The sequence below is a fragment of the Oryzias latipes genome, chromosome 3 (assembly GCF_002234675.1).
Source record: "Oryzias latipes chromosome 3, ASM223467v1".
Classification (NCBI taxonomy): domain Eukaryota; kingdom Metazoa; phylum Chordata; class Actinopteri; order Beloniformes; family Adrianichthyidae; genus Oryzias; species Oryzias latipes.
In genome coordinates this window covers 3,788,497-3,811,016 of record NC_019861.2, presented here as the reverse complement: position 1 = coordinate 3,811,016, position 22,520 = coordinate 3,788,497, and the positions used below count along the sequence as shown (strand labels likewise).

The 22,520-nt window shown below is 45.4% G+C and overlaps 2 protein-coding genes across 3 annotated transcripts; one reads left to right on the top strand and one right to left on the bottom strand.

Annotated features, from left to right (window-relative positions):
• Nucleotides 1-6,457: 6,457 nt before the first annotated feature.
• Nucleotides 6,458-10,260, bottom strand: sirt3 (sirtuin 3). 2 transcript variants are annotated; one of them, XM_023951749.1, is made up of 8 exons: nt 9,845-10,260; nt 9,716-9,761; nt 9,193-9,372; nt 8,891-9,123; nt 8,708-8,808; nt 8,160-8,321; nt 6,933-7,142; nt 6,458-6,693 (listed from the first exon to the last, which is right to left on the bottom strand). In XM_023951749.1, the coding sequence occupies exons 1-8, from the start codon at nt 9,921-9,923 to the stop codon at nt 6,682-6,684; spliced, it is 1,023 nt and encodes a 340-aa protein (XP_023807517.1). In that variant the 5' UTR covers nt 9,924-10,260; the 3' UTR covers nt 6,458-6,681. The 2 variants fall into 2 exon arrangements, with proteins under 2 accessions (XP_023807517.1, XP_004066826.1); XM_004066778.4 differs by having other exon boundaries at nt 9,921-10,259.
• Nucleotides 10,261-10,719: 459 nt separating this feature from the next.
• On the top strand, nt 10,720-18,951 carry psmd13 (proteasome 26S subunit, non-ATPase 13). Its single transcript, XM_004066777.4, has 13 exons — nt 10,720-11,042; nt 13,891-13,969; nt 14,163-14,197; nt 14,278-14,333; nt 14,416-14,459; nt 14,536-14,622; nt 14,914-15,085; nt 15,157-15,236; nt 15,340-15,465; nt 18,238-18,300; nt 18,380-18,460; nt 18,528-18,644; nt 18,735-18,951. The coding sequence occupies exons 1-13, from the start codon at nt 10,942-10,944 to the stop codon at nt 18,828-18,830; spliced, it is 1,137 nt and encodes a 378-aa protein (XP_004066825.1). The 5' UTR covers nt 10,720-10,941; the 3' UTR covers nt 18,831-18,951.
• Nucleotides 18,952-22,520: the final 3,569 nt, after the last annotated feature.

The following is a 22,520-nucleotide window of genomic DNA, read 5'->3' as shown; positions in this document are numbered from 1 at the left end:
GTGAGGGAACGCAGGAAAACCTCTCTCCTCTAAGGGGTTTCAGTGGACTGAGGGCTTCGAGTGTCAAAACTGTTCCAAAAAACTACACTAAAAACTTTCACAGCTCGCAGGTTAGAAATGAAAATGAGCCCAATTTGGAAAATGGTCACAGGCTCTCACATGCAGAGACAGTAACACAAGTGCCTAGGATAGCACAAGGGTCACAAGAACTGGAGAAGCTACATTAACCCTTGTGCTATCTTAGATGACCCCCCCCTTACACTGACGTGTTCTCCCTACCATGACAAAGGTGGATAAAGATGGAGAGGATTTCATGTAATCCATGGACACCAGTGAAGATCACAAATCATTGAAGAAAAAAGGTTCAGAGCACTGTCTAGTGGGTCTAGATGACCCAACTCCCAACGTTAAAGTGCCTAGGATAGCACAAGGGTTAAGGAATGATGCACAAACCACCATGACAGTCAAGTGTTGTGTTAAACGATTTTATACCATGGTTCGGTTGAATACTCGATTCTGATTGGCTGCTGGGTATGCATTAAAACCTGATAACCGCACGGTGAAAAAATAAGTTCGGTCAGCTAGCTTAAATGTTTTGTATCACTGCGCCGGCAACCAGGACTAAATCCTGGTTAATATGTATTGCTTTTGTAAGTGACCATGTTATAAGCGGGTTAATGGCCTTCGAAGTGTGCGTTATTACTTTTTAACGCACTTCGCGTCGTACGGTTCAGGCTTCCACGGCGTGCTTTAAAAAGTAATAACCGCACACTTCGTCGGCCGTTAACCCTTACTTATGATGGTATAGGTCTGCCTCAGACAGATCAATCTGGGTGATGGGACTTCAACATTTTTGAACACATTTGTTGGATTTGGCTCAGCATTTTGTGAACAGGCACTTCCATGGACGGGATCCTGTTTACACCCACAGACACCAAACGTGGAAACAAAGGCTGTTAAAGGTTATCTCATCACACCAATGGTCATTTCTCCTTTGGTGAGATGGAAGCAGTAGACTCACCACTCTCTCAGTGGGTGAACAGTGGAACCAGAACTCACATGTTCTTCAAATGTGGACAAACCAGGTGGATCCCACGAGGTGACTTGTCCCGAGAGCGAGCAGGAACATGTCAGGAGTAGGAAAGGTGGAGAACCAGAGCCCTTCTGACCTGAAGAAGTCCTAAGACTAAAACAGAAGTACTGAAGGACAAAAATACAGCCCGGAGGCGGGACGGGCCCCGTCACAGGAACCGTCCTTGTTGGGGGTCAGAGAGATGGGGCAGTTCCAGCCAGTCTCCAAACCCATCTCCTCTGCAGACACACCCCCCCACACACACCGCAAGCAAATGTTCAGCTAACTTTGATCACAGAGTTTGCAAGGACGCAATTTTTGTAATACCAAAAAATGAGGTAAAAAGTATGACTGCTAACGAAATTAGCTGGAAAACAGTTCAAAATAAAAAATATTTCAGAAACATTAAGAGAGCAGGAAATTGTTATTCTTTTGGGGAAGTCTGCCAAACCATTTGTTTGTTTTTTGGGGGAAATTTCAGAGGACTAAGAGGTTCCTGAGATGAAGGGATTGGGGAATAAATATAGTTGGATTGTTATTTTAGTAAAGTAAAAGCACTTGTGGAAATATGGAAAAACTGCCTTAAAATCAGGACTTTTTCCACCTGCTCAGTTTTTTACACACTAGATCCAGTTTGAGGAACCTACAGTCATCTTTGGTGAGGTAAACCATGTGAGCATCACCAATGTTTTTTATGTTCTTTAGATATAAGAGAAGACTGCAGGTCTGCATAAACTGAAGGTAAAAAAAGTGGATAACATTTTGTAAAGTAGGAGTTTTTGGAGAGCAATGTCTGCAACTTTGTACATAAAAGCTCACCTTACTGTGGAGTAAGGAACACATCTATCTGGAGCCCCGCCCACACCAAAACCATCACTCACTTCACATTTTCCATTAAAGTTAGCATAAGTTTAATGTATGGGGGGGAGCTTCATCTGCCCCATTATTTCAGAAACTTCAAGTTCCCACTATTTATGACAGGAATGTTTTATTTGTGTTTTTACTTACAAAATACTTTTTAGTGAGGGGAATATTCCTGCAGAGAGGAATATTTACGACATATTTTACAGTTAATTCACGGAACGTTCTCACTCAACTCATAGCTCTTTAGTTTTTTATCTTCCTAAATTTCATTTTTGTCTACGATCAATTTCAGGGCAGCAAAACCATGAACAGATTCTCTTCATGTAGGAAAAAGCTGAATCCTAAAAATTGAACATTGAACCTGTAGTTTGTAAGGAGTAAGCCTCATCTACTTTGTCCTTTGAAATCCTCCTTTTAATTGTGATAAATTTACTATAATTTTTTCTGGATCAGCACTGAAACTGCTCTGCTCAGGATCACCAATGACCTTCTCATTGCAGCTGATTCTGGCCTCCTCACCATCCTCATCCTCCTTGATCTGAGTGCAGCCTTTGACACCATTTCTAACTCCATCCTCTAAACGCTCTCCTCCCTCGGCATCACCTCCACCCCCCTCCTTTGGTTTCAGTTCTACCTCTCAGGCCGCACCCAATTCATTCAGCTTAAATCATTTAAATCTCAGCCTTCCTCCGTCTCTTCTGGTGTACCACAAGGTTCTGTCCTTGATCCTCTTCTTTTCATAACTTATCTTCTACCCCTTGGCAATATTTTCCGTAAATGTAATGTTACTTTTCATTATTTTGCCGATGACACCCATCTCTTTGTATCAAGCAAACCTGACTCATCTCTTCCACTCTCCTCCCTCCACTCCTGTCTATCTAAAATCAAAAATTGGTTAACCTTAAACCGAGCTACTTCTAGTAGGTTCCAAATCCACCCTCTCTAAAGCCACAAGTCTTACTCTTTCCATCGCTTTCACTTTCATCACCCCGGTTCTCCACCAGCTGCACTGGTTCCCCATAACCTCCAGAATCCAATTCAAACTCCTCCTGTTCACCTTTAACTCTTGTGCTATCCTAGTCACTTTGACGTCTGGAGTTGGGTCATCTAGACCCACTAGACAGTGCTCTGAACCTTTTTTCTTCAATGATTTGTGATCTTCACTGGTGTCCATGGATTACATGAAATCTTTATCCACCTTTATCCACCTTTGTCATGGTAGGGAGAACACGTCAATGTAAGGGGGGGGGGTCATCTAAGAAGGCACAAGGGTTATGGCCCTCCATAACCTGGCTCCTCCTTATCTCTCCGACCTCATCCATATCAAAACCTCCTCTCGTTCTCTTCGGTCCTCTTCCACTGTTCAGCTCTCTGTTCCTCAGACCTGACTCGTCACCACAGGAAGCCGAGCCTTCAGCTGCTCACCTTCATGTCGCCGAGACACATTTGGAGTTTTTGTGTCTGATTTGAAAGTTTTGGTTTCGATTTGCAGTACCATGACCCCCCCGTCTCCACACGACTGTATTTCCACCTTTTCCCTTTTTATTCTCTTCGCTCTGATCACTTCATCCATCTCTAGGACAGAAGCACACTCCTCCCAGCTCACACTCTCTCTCAGTAATTTGCCATGTCCCATCCGTCACCTTTATGAATATTTGAAAACAGCTTCTGTAAAAGTGGACCTTTACGCATCTGGACTCTGAAGCTCATCTGCTGTTCCTCAAAAACCCAAGTTTCACAGAGAAGCAGGTCCAGGTCACCAGGCTGAAACCCGTCCGGACGATTGTAAATGTTGTTTGCTGGCTGTGAGGAGCATAGTTACTCAGCCAGGAGAAACAGAGCAGAAAGACCAGCAAAGACACACAAGGAGGCTAAAAACTGCTGAGAGACTGCAGACATGGGAGAGGAAAACCAGGAGAAGAAGATGAAGAAATTTCATCAGTCAAGTTCATCTGGTCACAAAAAAAAAGCTAAATGGAGAATTTGTCATATAAGACGTCCGCCAAACACAAATGCTTCCTGTACGAACGAGAAAAAGTGCCTTTGAAGAACCACAATAAAAGTCAAACAGCCTGAAACAGTGCAGCTTCAGACTGAAACTTAAAGTCAGGTTGAGGTTCCACTATCTGTCACACACCTACAGTAGGTGTTCTCTGCATTTGACCCATCCCCTGGGGGAGCGGTGAGCTGCAGACACAGCCGCACTTGGGAACCGTGGTTTAACCCCCCAATCCAACCCCTTAATGCTGAGAGAAAGTCTGGAATTGAACTCACAACCTCCCAGTCTCAGGGCGGACACTCTATCACGAGGCCACTGAACTAAACACTGTCCTGATTGGCTCCCTCTGCCATCCATCAGTCTTTCCTTTGGGAGAAGAACGAGCTCAACTAAATTAAGAAAAAGCTAGTTACAAAATGAACCACATTTAATGAAGTTATCAGGTACAAACATTAACTTTACACAGAGAATAGTATTATCAGTGTTATTAATATTATTATTTTCTAAATGGAGGATTATGTGTCAACTGTCCTACAGACGTCTCCATTCAGACAGAGAGACTTTTATAACTAAAGAAAGAAAAGGAGAACTTCTCCAAACAGGTTATTCAGGCGTTTCTTCAGAGGAAGCGGCATAGTTATAGTCAATAATAACAATTTGGGTGATTTTTTTCCTATGCTACCGTTTTTAGTGGAAGAAAAACGTTGTAATGAAAATGTAAACAAAACACTTGAACTATTGCCAGTGAAATGGTGAATAAGCTTCTCTGTTATAGCTCTGAATGATGACGTCAGAGCCTACCCAGCCACGAATCTCACCGATGCTCCGTTCACACCAGCCAAAGCGCTTCACAGTCACAGTCCTGTTCCCACACTGACCAACACCTGCCAGCAGCAATGTGGGGTTCAGTGTCTTGCTCAAGGACACGCCGACAGCCTTTAGGACAGATTCGTGACGCTTCCTGTGTATAAAAAGTCTGAAGCGTCTTTAGACAGAAACCCTAAAACCCTCTAATCAAACTGCTGTTCGATGACAGAAATGTTTAAATGTTTGGGTTTTAGGGGGCTAGTGAAGATATGAAACTAGAAAATTCAGACTTCTGGATGGCATCAACCCTTATCCATCTACAGAAGTACCCCATTTGGGGGTCACAGGGTAATTGGATCCCCCTGAACAGGACACTTTAGAAACATGTTGCTAAAGAAAATCCACACAAACACAAGGAGAACATGCAAACTCCACACAGAGGGGGGGCACAGCTGGGATTTGAACCTCAGCTTTCTCACTGTGAGGTGAGAGCACTGACCACTACCCCCCCTACAGCTGCATCATGCGTGTGTCAGCAGCTCCCTCTGCTGGTCAAAACTCAGCACAGCAGCTCAGCAAGATTCTTTTTTTTACAGTTTTTCTCAGTGGCTTTAGTACAATTCTCAGATCAGAATGAAATTCCCCAAACTATTTGTTCAATCTTCACATCATGATGTCACTTGTGCACATCATATAAGCAGTTTCTCACTTCTTTGAACAAGTTGCAATTGCTTTGGTACATCCATGCAAATGATTATGTACAATTCTCTGCTCTTTGCTACATTATCAATTGTTTATGTCATGTTGATCAAAATGTATTATATACTTCACTGTGCAATAGTCTTACTCCTCAAAACACCTAGTCATTAGTTCATCGTATAAGTCATTAACTGCAAAATGGTTGACCAAGTTGTCATAATGTGACAAACATATTTTACTGCATTGCTAGAGAGGATATTCGCTGTGATGTGGATGAGAATTTGAAGAACGACAAGAAGTGTAGGAAGACCACACCAATTCCTACTGCACTGCCTGCACTGTTGTACAGACTATTGTCCTCTTTTTTTTTCCTTTGTGTTACTGTTTGCAGTGGGTTTTTCTATGTTGGTATGACATGGTCTGTCAACAAATTACAATATGAACAATAAAAGTGTAAATGTGAATATTGTCCAGTCTCTTGCAATCAAACAAAAAAGGTGTAACTTACATTTTACAATAATTGTCATCAAAACTTTAGCCATAGTTTCCATCAGAACCTCCCTCTAAAGTACACAGTTATATTGACAACATGACTAAGTCATTTGACTGTCTTGTTCGTAGACAATGACACAAGGACTTGACATTCTGATGGCACTGACATGTTCAATGACATAAAGACTTAGATTTGAGAGATGAACTAAAGATTTTGAGCAAGTTACAGGCTTTAGCAAGAACTCCATAGTGTTTTGCTGTTTGTACAAATTGTTTTGAGAAATGCACACACGTATTTGCAAACTTCAATTCTGATCTGAGAATTGTACTAAAGCGACTGAGAAAAACTGTAAATACAAAATCAAGACATTTTGACTGAATTAGTTGGAAACATTCGGATGCTCTTCCTTCAGTGGCAGATTCTTCTGTGATCATGCCGCTCCACACGGATATTTTAGAGCTGAAACACTGCTGTCCGTGTTGCTTAAAGAGCCTCCGCTGCACTAAATGAAACGAGGACAAACTTGTGTTTCTTTGTTGTCTTTTATTCACACAAACTTCAGATTTGCTGCAGGAGAAATGCTGTGAGGGTTCACATTTCTGCATGCCTCTTTGAACCCTGCAGATTTTCCTGTGCTGCGTGTCAGATTCTCTTCTTCTGTGGCTCTCTGCGTGTTTCTGATCATTTAACGCAGGACGACAGAGAAGAGGAGCAGGTCCAGCGTTCGGCTTGGATGGAGGGAACTCCTCATTCTTCATTCTGAAAAGCAAACGCCACGAGTGAAGTTTCAGGCTGAAACTTGAGGACCATAAAAGGAGTTCCTCGTCTGCAATTGGTTGGCATTTTTCTTCTGACAGGAAAACTGAACACTGAAAATGCAAGACTTCTCTTAAGAGTCTGGTAATTATTGTGTGTTTGTACTTCCATTTTGACGGAGGAGTCTGAATGTGGGGAGAAAACCGCCTCTCAGCATCACGGATGCAGGCGGAGCGGCTCACCTGCTCAACGCCGGCCGCCATCAGCGCCTGCAGCTCCCGGGTCCAGCCCAGAGCCTCCACCAGCGCCTGCACGCCACCCATCACCTCCCCCAGCTGCAAGACGTCCTGAGGGCGCCGCCCCCACACAAACGGCCCCACAGGGTCCCTGTTGATGAGCAGGCGGGGCACAGAGCTGCGCACGGCTCCTGCCAAACTGGCAAAGGGCTCCACCTGTGGGGCGAGCCGCAGCAAACGCAGGAACCTGCTGATTCATCCGTTTTCTGCACTGAAGTTTACATTTACAGCTTCCAGGATCAGCTTTAAGTCACTGGAAAACTACATCATACAGTTAAAAATTCTAAATAAATAGTTTCAAGTACACATCGTAAATTTAAAAGAATTATTGAAAATGTGAAAAATAAAACTGTAAATCTGAAACATGACTTTAAAAACCTCCAGAACCTAAAACTGCGCTCAGGAACGGCGTCTGCTGCTGCCGCCGTCTGCGTCATTCCTGCTCTGATGAACCAAACAAACGGGAATCACGTCCCCACAGCTTCTATGTCCCCATGTCAATCATGTCCCGATGGGCTGAAAGCCCCGCCCTCACGTAAAGCCAGAGGCTCAACTCCAAAATCCAAAAATCCAAACTGAAACTATAAAAGAAGTTCTGAAAGCGAGGACAGAAACGAAAAAAACAGAAACAGCAGCTGTTAATAATAAATATTCATTTTCTTTTGGTAACAAATTTAGATTTATAGTGTCTTAATTTAGGTTTTAAATTCACACGTTTTTTTAAAACTTAAAAAAAAAAATTTCAAACACACATTTAAATTTTTAATCAAATCTTCAATATTTCCTTCCTTCAAGTTTACAAAGTGTACTTTCGAGTTCAAACTGCTTTCATTTTTTTATGTACAGTTTGGTTTTCCTTCCTTTTAAGCTGATCCGTCTTTGACTCAAAGTTTTGGAAAAAGGGAAGAGAGTTTTTCACATTAGAGCGCCTTTCAAAAACCACAGATCAGAAAACTGCTCAGATGGATTTAACTCTATCCAGCAGAGAGGATTTAGTGCAGTTTGTCTTTCGTGAGAATGAGTTTGGATTTGTAGACACCTCTCATGAGAGGCTTTTTCCGGCCCCTTGAAGAATGGCGGCAGCATGGCGGCAGCATGGCGAGGGCTGCGACGGCCCTCGGCACAGGAAAACTGCTTTTCAGACCAGTTCAGACAGAAAGAGGACTTCCTGACCTCCAGTGAGGTTCCCATGATGATCAGCAGGTCTGCCAGAGGGAAATCCGTCAGGTACTTCAGGAAATGGGGGGGCAGTTCCTCTCCAAAGAAGACGATGTCAGGCTTCACGACCCCCCCGCAGGCGGAGCATTTTGGGACGCTCCCGCTCATCACAGCCGGCTGAGGAGACAGAAACCACGAGTTCAATCCCGGCTGGTCCGTTCCTGTCACTGAAGGCTGAGTCTGGAAGGAGAAGTCGTCTTCCAACAATTGATTGGAGTTTTCTGAACATTCGAAGGAACAATATCAGAAAAGCCGTTTTTTTCCATTTTGTATTAAAACGTGTTTCTCAAAGATACAAGTGAAGCACGGTGGTGGGAGCATGACGGTGTGGGAACAGGCAGAGGGGATCATGCATTATTGTTTCAGTTTTCAAGTCCAGCAGTTTGAGAAACACCCGAATAGAGGTTCTTCTACCCCCCCCCGTGCACATAGCAAGTCCAGACGTCTGTCAGGAGTCTGTGGAGGGACGCAGGTGCCCCCCTGGGGGGGCAGCAAGGACTCACCCGGAGCTCCTCCCCCTTGTATTTCTGCAGACATGAGGTGCAGGTGGCTGTGGCAAACGTCCCATGAGCCTCCACCAACTTCTCTGGAGGAATCCCAGCCACTAGATCCAGAGACAGACAGCAGAGGGAATTCAGTGACGGCCCGGCACGCTCTGCGGCGAGCGTGCGGCGGCCAACACCTACGCCTCTCCAGCCCGTCGATGTTCTGCGTGTACATGCGCAGCAGCTGGCCCTTCTGGTGGAGCAGGTGCACAAAGAAGTGTGTCGGATTGGGCCGGTAGTTTCCTGGATACAGCTCTTTGGCTAAGGCGAAAAAGGGGGCGGGGTTCCGGTGGAAGAAGCCAATCTCAAAGATGGCCTCTGCGTACGGCAGGTCGTACTGCTGCAGGTTGTCATAGAGACCGCTGCCCGGAGACCTGCAGGTGTTTTCAGACGTTAGCGGCAGAGCACAAGAAACGTTTTTCCGCCCGCTTTCTCGAGCCAACCTGAAATCCGGGATGCCGCTTGGCGTGCTGATCCCGGCTCCGGCCATCACCACCACCCGCTTGTGCTGCCGATCCCGGAGGCTCCTGGCAATGTCCTGCAGAGTCAGCTGCACTACAGACGCACCCCCACCTCCAGTGAAGAGTCCTCTGCTGCCCCCCCACCGGGACGGGTGTGTGTATCTGTGAGTGACCAAGCCCAACAAAAAACAACACCAAAAAACGCTGAGATTTGGAAGAAAAGGAATGTGGAAACAGTTTGAATCTGAATTCAAGAGACTCCTCTACATCTGTGTCTGCTGATCCAAACGGATGACAGAGACAGTTTTTACTTGAATAAATCCCCCCTCAGGACCCCACCCCATCTCAGATTCAGTTCCTCCTATGGGCAAATGCATCGCACCAATAAAAGAAACAAACAAAAAACGAAGCCTCCTTTGTTGTCTGCAGTTTGTGTGACAGTGGAACAGAACCCACAGTTTTGGTGAGAGGACAGGTGTGGTTCAGGTGTCCTGCAGGTGAGTACCTGAGCAGAGCAGCAGCGGGCGGGAACCAGCCAACCAGCCAGGAGCCTGTGGAGACATTATACCCATCAAGAGCATAAACATCTAGATCACCTCTGCTGAGAGAACACATCTGAGCAGTGTCCACTCACACTGACGCCTGCATCCTTTCACAGGATGAAAAGTAAAACAGCAGTGTTCATGTGACCGCGCTGTTTGGGCACTGACCATATACAGTCCTGGATCCAAAAGCGCCGAGCAATGCACGCGGTCTGGAGGAATGCAGCGACACCCACCCTGCCATCACCGCGCAGCTGTGCCTGCACACCTGTGCAACACCTGTACAACACCTGTGCAACACCTGTGCAACACCCGTGCAACACCTGTACAACACCTGTGCAACACCCGTGCAACACCTGTGCAACACCTGTGCAACACCTGCACGGACGTCCACTCAAAATAAAGTGACAGACGCGGCACTCTGCCCGTTTTCCTGACGCATGAAAAGCAAAATCATCTGCTTTGACTGTAAACACTGGCGTCCTGATGCATTCGTGAACATCGGAAATAAAATATTTCTCACAGTTTTCACAATAAAAAGTGGTTGATGTTGTTAGATTGTTAGGTTTGGTAGTTTTACCTATCTATTTATTTATATAAAAAATGAATGTAAACGGTCACTGCTTGTATCTGAAGTAAGTTAAGGAAGCAGGGTTTATCCTTAGTTTAAAAAAAAAACGATGGAATAGAAAACTGAACAGCACAGATATATGATATATGAAAGTCTCAGTCTGACTTTAATATTTTATTACAGATTTTTAATGATGGGCTTCATGTTTGTATCGCCACTTAAAAAAACGTGGTAGATGTTTTATACAAATTCCCTGTTTCAGTGAACGTATCATGACCCCTGAGCTTCATGAACTTCCTGTCCGTCGTTAGCTTTTACAGATTCTTCTTTTGCCAAATGTTTTAAAGCTTTGTTTAGAGGTTAGTCTTTCTGAATGTGGCTAAATATATTCTATTTATACCGAAAATCGCGAGTTTGCGAGTATGTCACCTATTTGCAATCTAAAATTTATACTAAAAGAAAGTAAATACTTTAAGTTAGCAAACAGATCAACCTCCTACATTTCCCAGCGCACTGTGCGGCATGCACATGCGCAGACTCTCAGCAAAGACGGCTAACTAACAGTTGAGATTCACTTAAGAGCCTCTCTTTGAAGCTACCTTTCGTCTTTTCGCTACCATGAAAGATGTCAGCGGGTACCTTAAGCAACAACAGAGCAGCAGCTCCACGCCGGAGACGGCGGCAAAGTGGCACGCGCTGGAAGATTTATACAACAAAAGGTAAGAAAAGTCTGACATGTGAAAACTTAGCTTAGCTCCCCGTTAGCCGCTCATTCATTGCAATGCGCGCTGAGTCACGGAGCTAATGCTAAGCGCTAGCATTAGCCTACCAAAACATTTGGCTACCAGATTTAGAAGAGGAATAAATTATGTTTCTCAAAGCTACTAAAGTGTTAAATTGTTTAACATTAAGTAGATGGTGACGCGGGGCAGTAATGCCTTTGATCTGATCAGGAAAACGATGTAGTTTTTAAACTCTACAGCCCAAAAAAAGACCAAATGAAAACGTTTTTTAGACCGTATCAACACGCTAATACACTATTGATGACATAACATTATAGGAGCTGTTCAGAAGACATAATACAGTCATCTCTTGGTGACCAAAGTGATACATTACTTGAAGCAAAATAAAATAAGATCAGAATAAAAATTAAAGAACCAAAAAAGGACACAAAGGAAACGAAAACAATAACCAAATAGAGATTTGTTGATAATCGGGCAGTTTTGCAGGTATGCATGGTTTTTAGTGAAGTTCAATATATTTTGAAATCTTTTATAAAACATAGAAAAGATGGTTTGCTAATAGTATTTACGGCTATGAATGTGATATTTGCCAAGTAATCAAATCATATTTGAGAATGAATCATCTAATCATGAATCATCTTATGCATGAATGTTAATGTCTGAAGCACACAAAGGAGGAATGTAAAGTTTAAGATTAATCCAAAAAGTCTGTAACGTTGGCAATGAGACAATTATTTTCCTTATTATATGAAGTGTTCTCGCTTAAATGAGTCAGAGCAGTGGGGAAGCGTGACACACGTTCTACAAAGATAATGTTTTTTCTGTGAACGTCAAAAGATTTCCTCCATTATCTGTTAGGTCTTAAAAAAATATTATATCATTGTCAAACCAGACCCAATCAAGTCTGTAGATTTTCTACTGACTAAAATAGGTCTATTGACTTGAATATCAACTTCCAAACTGGAGGAGTCAGGGGTCTTCAACCTTCAACACGAGTCATTCAGGTCCATTTCTCATCGACCGCAACCCAGTAGGATCCACAAAGTTTCATTTCACTCAAAATTTAAAAGACGATTTGTGTTTATGTTGTCAAACTATAAGATATATGAACTATTGTTTTTGCCATAGATGAAACAGAGAGAGAAAATAGCCTTCTTTTGAAATATCAAGTAGTTTCTGACTTTGACAGAAGTTGGTTCAGAGGATTTCATTCATTCATCTTCTATTCCGTTTTATCCCTTTCGGGGGTCACGGGGCTGCTGGAGCCTATCCCAGCCACTACGGGTGAAGGCCGGGGACACCCTGGACAGGTCGCCAGTCTGTCACAGGGTCACAATCACACACCCATGCACTCTCGAATTTATTCCTAGGGACAATTTAGAGTGACCAATTAACCGATGAAGCATGTTTTTGGACGGTGGGAGGAAGCAGAGTCCCCAGAGAAAAAACATGCAGAAAAAGTCCCCCATTGGTGTTCTGTTTCATGCCTTGAACCAAGGGACTTCTTGCTGTGAGGCAAAAGCGCTAACCACTGCCCCACTGTGCAGCCCTCAAATGACTTCCTTTCAAAATAAAGTGTCTCATAGGATCATCTGAGTAAAAGTACTCATTTATTTAACTCTTTGTGGTTCATCTCAGCCAGAAATGTGTCAATCTAACAACCTAAAGTTAAATTTGAGTGCATTCATTGACCCTTCACTGTATTTTTGAGCCATATGGTGAACTTCAAATCTTTGAAAGGTTTACATAAATAAAAAATCTGCTCTGTAATCTTAAAGTTTTGGTTGTGCTCACTGACCTCAGATTGGTTACTCGTTAATCTTTTGGGGTTTTGCGATACATGAACAAATAGCAAAACAGCCAAAAACACCATTTCCATTTCAGTGCAATGGTGTAATTTAAATAAGAGTCAACATGCCTTAAATTCTGAGCCTCGTCTACATGGGAGGAACATCTAACCTAGAAGAGCTCCATCCGATTGGTCAAATGCAGAAAGGGATTTATTTGTTTCTTTAATACTTCAAGCTGCCGTAAGATTGTTTTATTACATTTAATGTAACCATTTATCGCAATTTTCGCCATATTCTGAGGTATGCGTATTGCACAGCTTGATATGGTGAGGGCGCACGGGGCACGGTGGCGCAGTGGTTAGCGCTCTTCCTCACAGCAAGAAGGCCCCCGGTTCAAGTCCCGGACATGAAAAACACAACATCAATGGGGGACCTTTCTGTGTGGAGTTTGCATGTTCTCCCCGTGCATGCGTGGGTTTTCTCCGGGATCTCCGGCTTTCTCCCACTCTCCAAAAACATGCTTCATAGGTTGATTGGCAACTCTAAATTGTCCATAGGTGTGAGTGTGAGAGTGAATGGATGTGTGGTTGAAGATATTCTACCCTGTGACAGACTGGCGACCAGTCCAGGGCATCCCTTGCCTACGCCCAAGTGGCCGGGATAGGCTCCGGCAACCCCGTGACCCCGAAAGGGAGTAAACGGTTAAGAAGATGGATGAATGAATGAATGAATGAATGAATGAATGAATCAATCAATCAATCAATCAATCAATCAATCAATCAATCAATCAATCAATCAATCAATCAATCAATCAATCAATCAATCAATCAATCAATCAATCAATCAATCAATCAATCAATCACACCGAGGTCTCCTGGTGATGCGGTCAAGTTGAAATGGATCCTGTGGGAACGCTTGTCTAATGCTGTTCCAGCGGGAACATTCTTGCCTGGGAAGGTGTTCGGCAGAGAAAACCGTAACTGCGTCTTCCCGCTGCGGCTCAGATTTTTGTTTTGTTTTTTTGCTCCTGACAGACTGTGGCATCAGCTGACGCTGAACCTGACAGACTTCGTCAAAGATCCCAGCTTCAAGACGGGGGGCGGCCTCATTCAGGTGAGTGCAGCGGAGCCTCACCTGAGCTGCTGCTGCTGCTGCAGGGAAGTGGAAGCAGCAGGTTCTGCAGCAGCAGCAGCTTCTGCAGCAGCAGCAGGTTCTGATGCTGCTTCCACGTCCCTGCAGGGGCTGGTTTCTGCTGAAACAGGATGTCTGCCCCCAGCTGACTTTTCCGTCTTTTCCTCTCTTACAGCTTTACGAAAATTTCATCTGCGATTTCGAACACAGGTGAGCTGAAGGTGCTTAAAGCTGCCCCCCCCCCCCCCATTCACTCTGTGGCTTCTGATGCCTTGTTTTGCCCCCTGCAGAATCAACCCCCTGTCTCTGGTGGAGATCATCCTGTACGTCGCCCGGCAGATGCCAGGTGAGCCGCCCCCCCCTCCCCTTTTCCCAGAGCCCCCCCCCAACTCTCTGGAGCCTTCATGTAAGCTTTGTGTTTGTTCCAGATCCAAAAGAGGCCATCACGTTTCTGGAGAAGACCAAAGAGAAGGTGAGTGATGCGCGGCAAGTCCTCGGAGCGCAGCAAAGGATTCTGGGTCACACTTGTGGTTTCTGCGTGGTTTCAGGTGAAGAGCAGCGAGGAGGCCGTCATTCTCTGCAAGACCTCCATCGGCAGTCTGAAGCTGGAAATCAGCGACCTTCCCGCCACCAAGGTGAGACCTCCTGCTGCCGCTCGCACGCGCTCAGACCCGCTCAGGGCGGGGTGGGGGGCACACCTGGCTGAGGATGAGGAGGACAGCCGCCATGTTGGAACTCTAACTCGTGCACAACAGAGAAGACGTGCACGCTTATGAGCTGCTGCTGGTCTGAGCGTTAGTGACATCACAGAGGAGGAGGAGCATCTTAGATGATGTGAAAGGTTCTGATTTCAGGCGTAGCTCTGAGTAAAAGCCTCGTTAAAACTCGAGGGGGGAGCGCGTCACCATTTCCTGCGTCTTCCACAGAAAATCATCGAGGAGGTGGAGGAGATTCTCAACAACCTGCATGGCGTGACGTCGGTGCACGGCCGCTTCTACGACCTGTCCAGCAAATATTACCGCATTATCGGGAACCACGCCTCCTACTACAAAGACGCTCTTCGCTACCTGGGCTGCGTGGACGTCAAAGACCTTCCAGGTGAGAGGTGGCGTGCCGGCAGAGGGTTGTCGGCGGCACAGGGGCGGCTGAATGACCGTTTGATTCCGCAGAAACGGAGAAGCAGGAGCGAGCCTTCACTCTGGGGCTGGCCGGCCTCCTGGGAGAGGGAGTCTACAACTTTGGAGAGCTGGTGAGGGCGGGGCCGCGCTGGCGTTGACATGCAGGCGGAGCTGTGCATGTAAGGTGACGTGTGCATGTAAGGTGACGTGTGCACGTGCGCTTCGTCTCTGCAGCTCATGCATCCGGTCCTGGAGTCCCTTAGAAACACGGACAAGCAGTGGCTGATCGACACGCTGTACGCCTTTAACGCAGGAAATGTGGAGAAGTTTCAGGGCTTCAAGTCGGCCTGGGGCCAGCAGGTGACGCACGCCATCACACACACAGCTGCCATGTGCAGCCATCACATGGTCATACACACACGCGCACAGTGGAGGGAAGAAGTATTTGATCTCCTGGTAACCGTTAGAGCCTCGTTTCCACTGAGCGGACAGTTGGGTTTAAAACTGAAGACACCCGTTGGAACTAATCACCTGTAGAAACTCTCCAACATGGAAACTCTAAAGAGCTTTCAGTGGATTTAAGGGAGAAGATTGTAGAGCTGCAGCAGACCGGACTGGACTACAGAACCATCAGCAACAAGCTGGAGGTGACGTGGACGACTGCTGGTCCAACTGGGACAAAATACAAGAACATGACCATCAATCCACCTTTAGGCCTGAGGTCCAAACCAGATCTGACCTGGTGGGGCTTCTATGATCATGAGAACAGAGAGGATCAGCCTAAAACGACACAGCAGGAGTTAGTTGATGCTCTTAAAGCAGCTGAACCACAGTCACCAAGAACACCCTTGGTGTGCTTTAGAGGTGTTTTTCTGCACAGGGCTACTTCACTATGTGGATGGGAGGATGGGTGGAGCCATGTACCCTCAAGTCCCGAGTAGCTGTGTTTACATGGACAGAAGTGATCTGAATGAACGTCATGTCAGCACGCCGTTCCAAATACTCTGCTCCGATCAGACTCATTCGGATCAAAATTTCCTTCTGGTGGAGACAGGTGGGTTGTGCCGATTGTACATCCGATCGTGGAGCGTGTAAACCGTTTATTCCGACTGTGGGTCACTGCTGCTCTGGCTTTGCGTCATGCGTAGACGGTGTGGCGCTCCATTGGCGGCCTCAGACCACAAACCGGACCAGCTGGCTGCTCCACGCAAACAAACCGCGTCTTTGTGCAGTGAAGCTGGACTCGTAGCTTCGTGTCTGCGGACAGGGGAGGGACCTTTGTTACGGTGTGCGTCCAAAGGAGGCTTCCACCTGCAGTCCGCCCCGCCACTCTGCATGAGCGAGCTGCTGGACTCAGGAGGACCGTGTCTCTGAGCAGATGAGCGGCTTTGGGACGGAGAAATGCTACTCGGTCCCGAGAAACCGTGTTGATCACGTGGATTCCTGTTTCCAGTCGTGTCCAGACAAAATGAAGGCTGATGTTTTCCCTGCATGTTGACGTGCATCCAGGATGCAGATTGCAGCATTGACTGCATGGATTTTAAGTACATCAGAAGCTAGATGTCGTTGGCACGTGTTAGCCGAATCCTTCTGCTGGCTTTGTTCCACCAAGAAAAAACATCACAGATTAAAAAAGATAATGAGCGAACAGGCGCCTCATAATAATCAGAACAATAATAAAATCGCGTTTAGAAGATCGTCTCACTCCTTGCTGCAGCTTGTTTGTTCACAACGGAACTCGATGTTTCTTCTTCTACGGTCGTTTTCGGAATTTCAGAGAGTTCTGCTCATGTCAGAATGATTTTTTTCCGAGCAAAAGTTTTGCTCCAACATCACCTGTCAATCATCAAAAAAATATCACCAGAAAGGGGCGGGACCAAGGCGCCAACCTAAGTGAACGCAGCTAGAAATTTAGTACTGCGCTGACTGCAAGCTGCCAGTTGATCACAAAATAATGCATTATGGGAAACGTGTCCGACAGTTTTTATAGTTGAGTGATCAATTAAAATAATTTAAAATTCCTATTGATTAAAAAAGGCTACAGATATTACAAAACATTCAAATAAATATAAAATATATAATAACAGATCATACTAAGGGGGAGAGGCAGATTAAAACTAAACTGAATGTTAAGGACAACTCCAACTTCCTGTTCTCCTTCAGTCTCGCTGCAGATTCGCCTTCACCCCCCAGCCTGGTTTCACTAACGATCCAGGCGAGGTGCCGGTTCATCTCATTGTTGCATTTTCCCCACGTATTTTTAGTGTGTCACTACATGTTGTTGTCGCTCGTACGTGTTTATTGTTCAAGCCCCGTTAGCTGTCACTCATGTAGGTGTGGGACATTTATTCTCCTCAGCTGACCATCTCCTGCGGGAGCGGTGTGCTGCAGTCACAGCACGAGAACCGTTTGGTCGGGGTTGATACGCCGCCGCGCGCCTAACCGCAACCGTAACCCTCCTCCGGCTCTGTGCAGCCCAGAAACAAGTTCAGCACGGACTGCATGCATTTAGAAAATTACGAGTGAATAAATACGTTCTAAAAAGGAAAGTAAGGAGCTCCTTAATGTGGTCCGGGGAGGAGGCTGTCAGGTGTCCTGCCTTAAATGTTCTCCTGCTTTCAAGCCCGGTCATTGTCACGCCCTCTAGAGTCACATACCCCACTGTGATTGGTTGGTTCATCAGCTCCACACACGACAATGAAAAAATGTCATTCATACAAACTGGCGGGCCGCATTAACATTAAACTTTCACATTGAGGCGGGGGTCGCAAATAGCCCGCGGGCCGCGAGTTAGAGACCCCTGATCTAATGGGTACTTGATGGGATCAAATACTTCCTTCCTCTATTGTTCACAGTAATGATGTACTTCAGAGTCACAGCGTGTAAACGTTGTCCACACACCGAGATTTCACTGAAATGATTTTGAAACATCAAAAAGAAAATTGAATAAATGAATAAACCTTTAAAAATAAAGCTACAGACTGGAAACAAAGGCTCCTGTTTGCTTTCTGTCTTTCATCTTCTTAATCCTAATCCTGATTTGTTAGCAATCGTTTCATCTGAACGCCATCAGCGCATTTCCCCGTGCTTGACTCCGCCCTCACTCACTGCTTTGTGGTCTGTTGTGGACAGCCGGACCTGGCGGGGCACGAAGCCAAGCTGATGCAGAAGATCCAGCTGCTGTGCGTGATGGAGGTGAGTGTACGCCTTTCCTCTATCCCAGCACGCCGCAGGTTTGAATCCATGCAGATTGAGACCCCCTCCTCTCCCCCAGATGACCTTCACTCGTCCTGCCAACCACAGACAGCTGAGCTTCACCGAAATAGCCCGGAGTGCCAAAATCCCAGAGAACGAGGTGAGTGTGGCAGCTGGAGGCGGTCAGGAGACCCTGGGAACCGCCCTGACGCTCTGTCCTCCTCCAGGTGGAGCTGCTGGTGATGAAGGCTCTGTCTGTGGGCCTGATCAAAGGCAGCATCGATGAGGTGGACCAGAAGGTGCAGATGACCTGGGTGCAGCCCCGAGTCCTGGACCTGCAGCAGGTCAGATCAAAGAGCAAACCTTCTGAAACAGGAAGTCCGTCTCCGTGCTGCGGTTAACCTCAGGTCTGGTTCTGACCCGTCTCCTTTCAGATCAAAGGCATGAAGGAGCGCCTGGACTCGTGGTGCGGGGACGTGAAGAACATGGCCGTGCTGGTGGAGCAGCAGGCCCACGACATCCTCACCTGAGGCGGCGCCCCCGTCTGCTGGGTCTTTTCTACTGGACGTTTGTTTCTCTGTGACCTTTGGTTCTGTACATTTACACGGCGCCGTTCCACGAATAAAGAACTGCAACCCGACGTTCACACAAGTCAATTCTGAACCAAATCTCTTGAGCTGGACGGGGGGTTTACGGGTCGACGCGCTAAACACGGGTTTTGGAAAGTCTGTGAAAAGTTTATGAAGGAGGAAAACTTCTGTCAAAGTCCTGAAACTTTAATATTGTGGATGCAAAAATACATTTAAAAAGAAGCGAGTTTTATGAGATTGAAATCGCTATCGGTGTTGGGAGTTTGTTACGTAAAAAAGGTCAAAACAAAGTGGTGTCTGATGTCACAGTTCGGCTCACGTTTGGACTCGTTGGGTCGTTTGGTTTGGGAGTTAAAGGAAAAAAATGCCAGAATTCATATGCAGACCTCAGAAATTTGAATAGAAAACATTTGTGTGTTGGCAAACTGAAATGGTGTGGCGGTGCCACATCGCTGGGTCGTGTAGAAACGGCCAGAATTCATGTGTGAACCTCGGCAAAGCAGCGAGTCTAGGGTTTGATCTAAAGTCACCTCTACATCCTAACTTGTTGACGGTCCCTAAGACGCCGCGCTGAATGTCTGTGGAATATCCAACATAAAACTAACTTCACCGCCGTTTCCCACTGACTTTATCCACAAACACTACAGAGGAAAATGTTGGGCAAGTATTAAATATTGAGCAGGATGACCTGTTTATTTAATTTGTTTGACTCAATCCTGACGACAATATTGAGCACAAAGCAACAAAGTCAGTTTATTAATAACGTTTTTACAAGTTTTTTTCTTCTGATTTTTGCCGTAATTTTTTTTCAGAATTTGCTTTAATATTTTTTTTCCAACTGCAACAGTTGACGTCGTAAAGCGAGGCGATAAGGACGCGTCTACAACCTGCATGACTCCGACATGCTGGTTCACTCTAAGAGGGAGAGAGGGATGACAGAAGGGATTTCTGTGCAGTTTGGTTAACAATAATGAGTTCTTGTGATGATTTCTGGTGAGAAACTGCTGTTGCTTGTCTGGGCTGTTTTCCTGTACTTGATCGACGGTCCCTGCCTGCCTCTGCACCGACTACAATAGTCGGACTGAAATGTGTCTATTTTATTTAGTTTTGGAAATCTTATGGAAAACCTTTGCTGAAAAGTGTACAAACCCTGTAAACGTGCGGTCAACATGTTAAATTAACCCTTGTGCTATCCTAGGCACTTTAACATTGGGAGTTGGGTCATCTAGACCCACTAGACATTATTGCTCTGAACCTTTTTTCTTCAATGATTTGTGATCTTCACTGGTGTCCATGGATTACATGAAATCTTTCCACCTTTATCCACCTTTGTCATGGTAGGGAGAACACGTCAATGGATGGGGGGGGGGGGGGGGGGTCATCTGGACCCCATAGGATACCACGGGTTAAAACAATTGCCGGGTTAAATCAGCTGTAAAACCACAGGTGTGACCACAGTTTGGTGTTGGTTTCTGCCCAGCCTTTGTCCGCTCCACGTCTGTTCATTACCTCCGTTTTTGACGTCACTAAGAAACTTAAAATGACGAATTAAAGCCATGAACTACCCCACAGCCACTACCCCCCCCTCACACACACTTGTGCCCCCCTTTCTTTCTGGCTGAGCGACCTCTTCCAGCCCCTCACAGCAAAAAATCAAGATGCCTAGAAAGGCAACTTAAGCTAAACATGGAAACACTGATGGTCCCCCTGACAGCACTAGCATTGCATTCAGCATAAAATGGCTAAAAATGTTCATTATGTTAACTATGCTAAAGTGGTGAACATTGTGTTTGGTATCAATAAAAATCTCAGTTGTTTTCCCATGATGCTCGAGAAGTTAGGAGGCAATTCAATGAAATCCCCAACAGGAGTTTAAATTTGTATTTGGTTCTAAAGGGAAGATGCTGCCTCTTCCTAAGGTCAAAGGTCGACTAAACTTTGGTGGTGGTTGTAGACTTAAGCTGGTGGAATGTGTGTGAAATTTCCTGAGGATCCCTCAAACAAAGGTTTTCTTGAGGGAAAATGTAAAAGAAACGCTAAATTTCAAACTTTGCCACAAATGGCTGCTAAGCTGTTGGTCCTGTGGACATCCCATAATAATTTCCTTTCTCCCTTTGGATATCCTCTACATGTATGTTTTGGTTTCATTAGTGGATTAAAAACACTATTTTTAGGAGCCCCATAAGAGCTTTTGGTCCCATTCATTCATTTACTACCTTCTTAGACGGCCCGGAGCGCTGCAGTCCCACACATTCACACACTGATGGCCAAACGCTGGTGCCAACCTTAACCACCAGGAGCAATGTGAGGTTCTGTGCCTTGCCCAAGGACACTTCAACAGGACCATAAATATTTGGACAGAGACATATTATTTCTAATTTTATTTCTGTACATTTCCACAGGGAATTTTAAATAAAACAACTCAGATGCCATTGAAGTGCAGACTTTCAGCTTTTATTCCATGGGTTGAACAAAAAGATTGCATAAAAATGTGAAAACTAAAGCAGTTTTTAAACACAATCCCTTCATTTCATGGGCTTGTAAGTAATTGGACAACTGACCTCCATGCTATTGCATGGGCAGGTGTGGGCAATTCCCTTGTTATGTCATTATGAGTGAAGCAGATAAAAGGCCTGGAGTTGATTAGAGGACTCGTGCTTGCATTTGGAAGATTTTGCTGTGAACAGACAACATGCGGTCAAAGGAGCTCTCCATGCAGGTGAAAAGAGCCATCATTAAGCTGAGAAAACAGGAAAAAACCATGTGAGAAATTGCTACAGTATTAGGAGAGGCAAAATCAACAGTGTGGTACATCCTGAGAAAGCAAAAACGCAAAAAGACCTGGGAGTCCACAGAAGACAACAGTGGTGGATGATCGCAGAATCATTTCCATGGTGAAGAGGAACCCGTTCACAAAAGCCAGCCAAGTGAACAACTCTCTCCAGGAGGTAGGTGTATCAATATCCAAGTCTACCATCAAAAGAAGACTGCATGAAAGTAGATACAGAGGGTACACTGCAAGATGCAAGCCACTCCTAAGCCTCGAGAATAGGAAGGCTAGATTAGACTTTGTTAAAAGCATCTCAAAAAGCCAGCACAGTTCTGGAAAAACATTCTTTGGACAGATGAAACCAAAATCAACCTCTACCAGAATGATGGAAAGAGAAAAGTATGGAGAAGGCGTGGAGAAGCTCATGATCCAAAGCACACTACATCATTAGTAAAACACTGTGGAGGCAGTGTGATGGTCTGGGCGTGCATGGCTGCTAGTGGCACTGGGACACTAGTGTTTATTGATGACGTGACACAGGACAGAAGCAGCCCAATGAATTCTGGGTGTTCAGAGACATACGTCTGCGCAGATCCAGAGACATACTGTCTGCGCAGATCCAGGTGAATGCAGCCAAACTGATTGGGCGGCGTTTCATAATACAGATGGACAGCGACCCAAAACATACAGCCAAAGCAACTCAGGAGTTTCTTAAAGCAAAGAAGTGGAATATTCTGGAATGGCCAAGTCAGTCACCTGATCTTTACCCAATTGAGCAGCATTTCACTTGTTGAAGACTAAACTTCAGACAGAAAGGCCCACAAACAAACAGCAACTAAAAGCCGCTGCAGTAAAGGCCT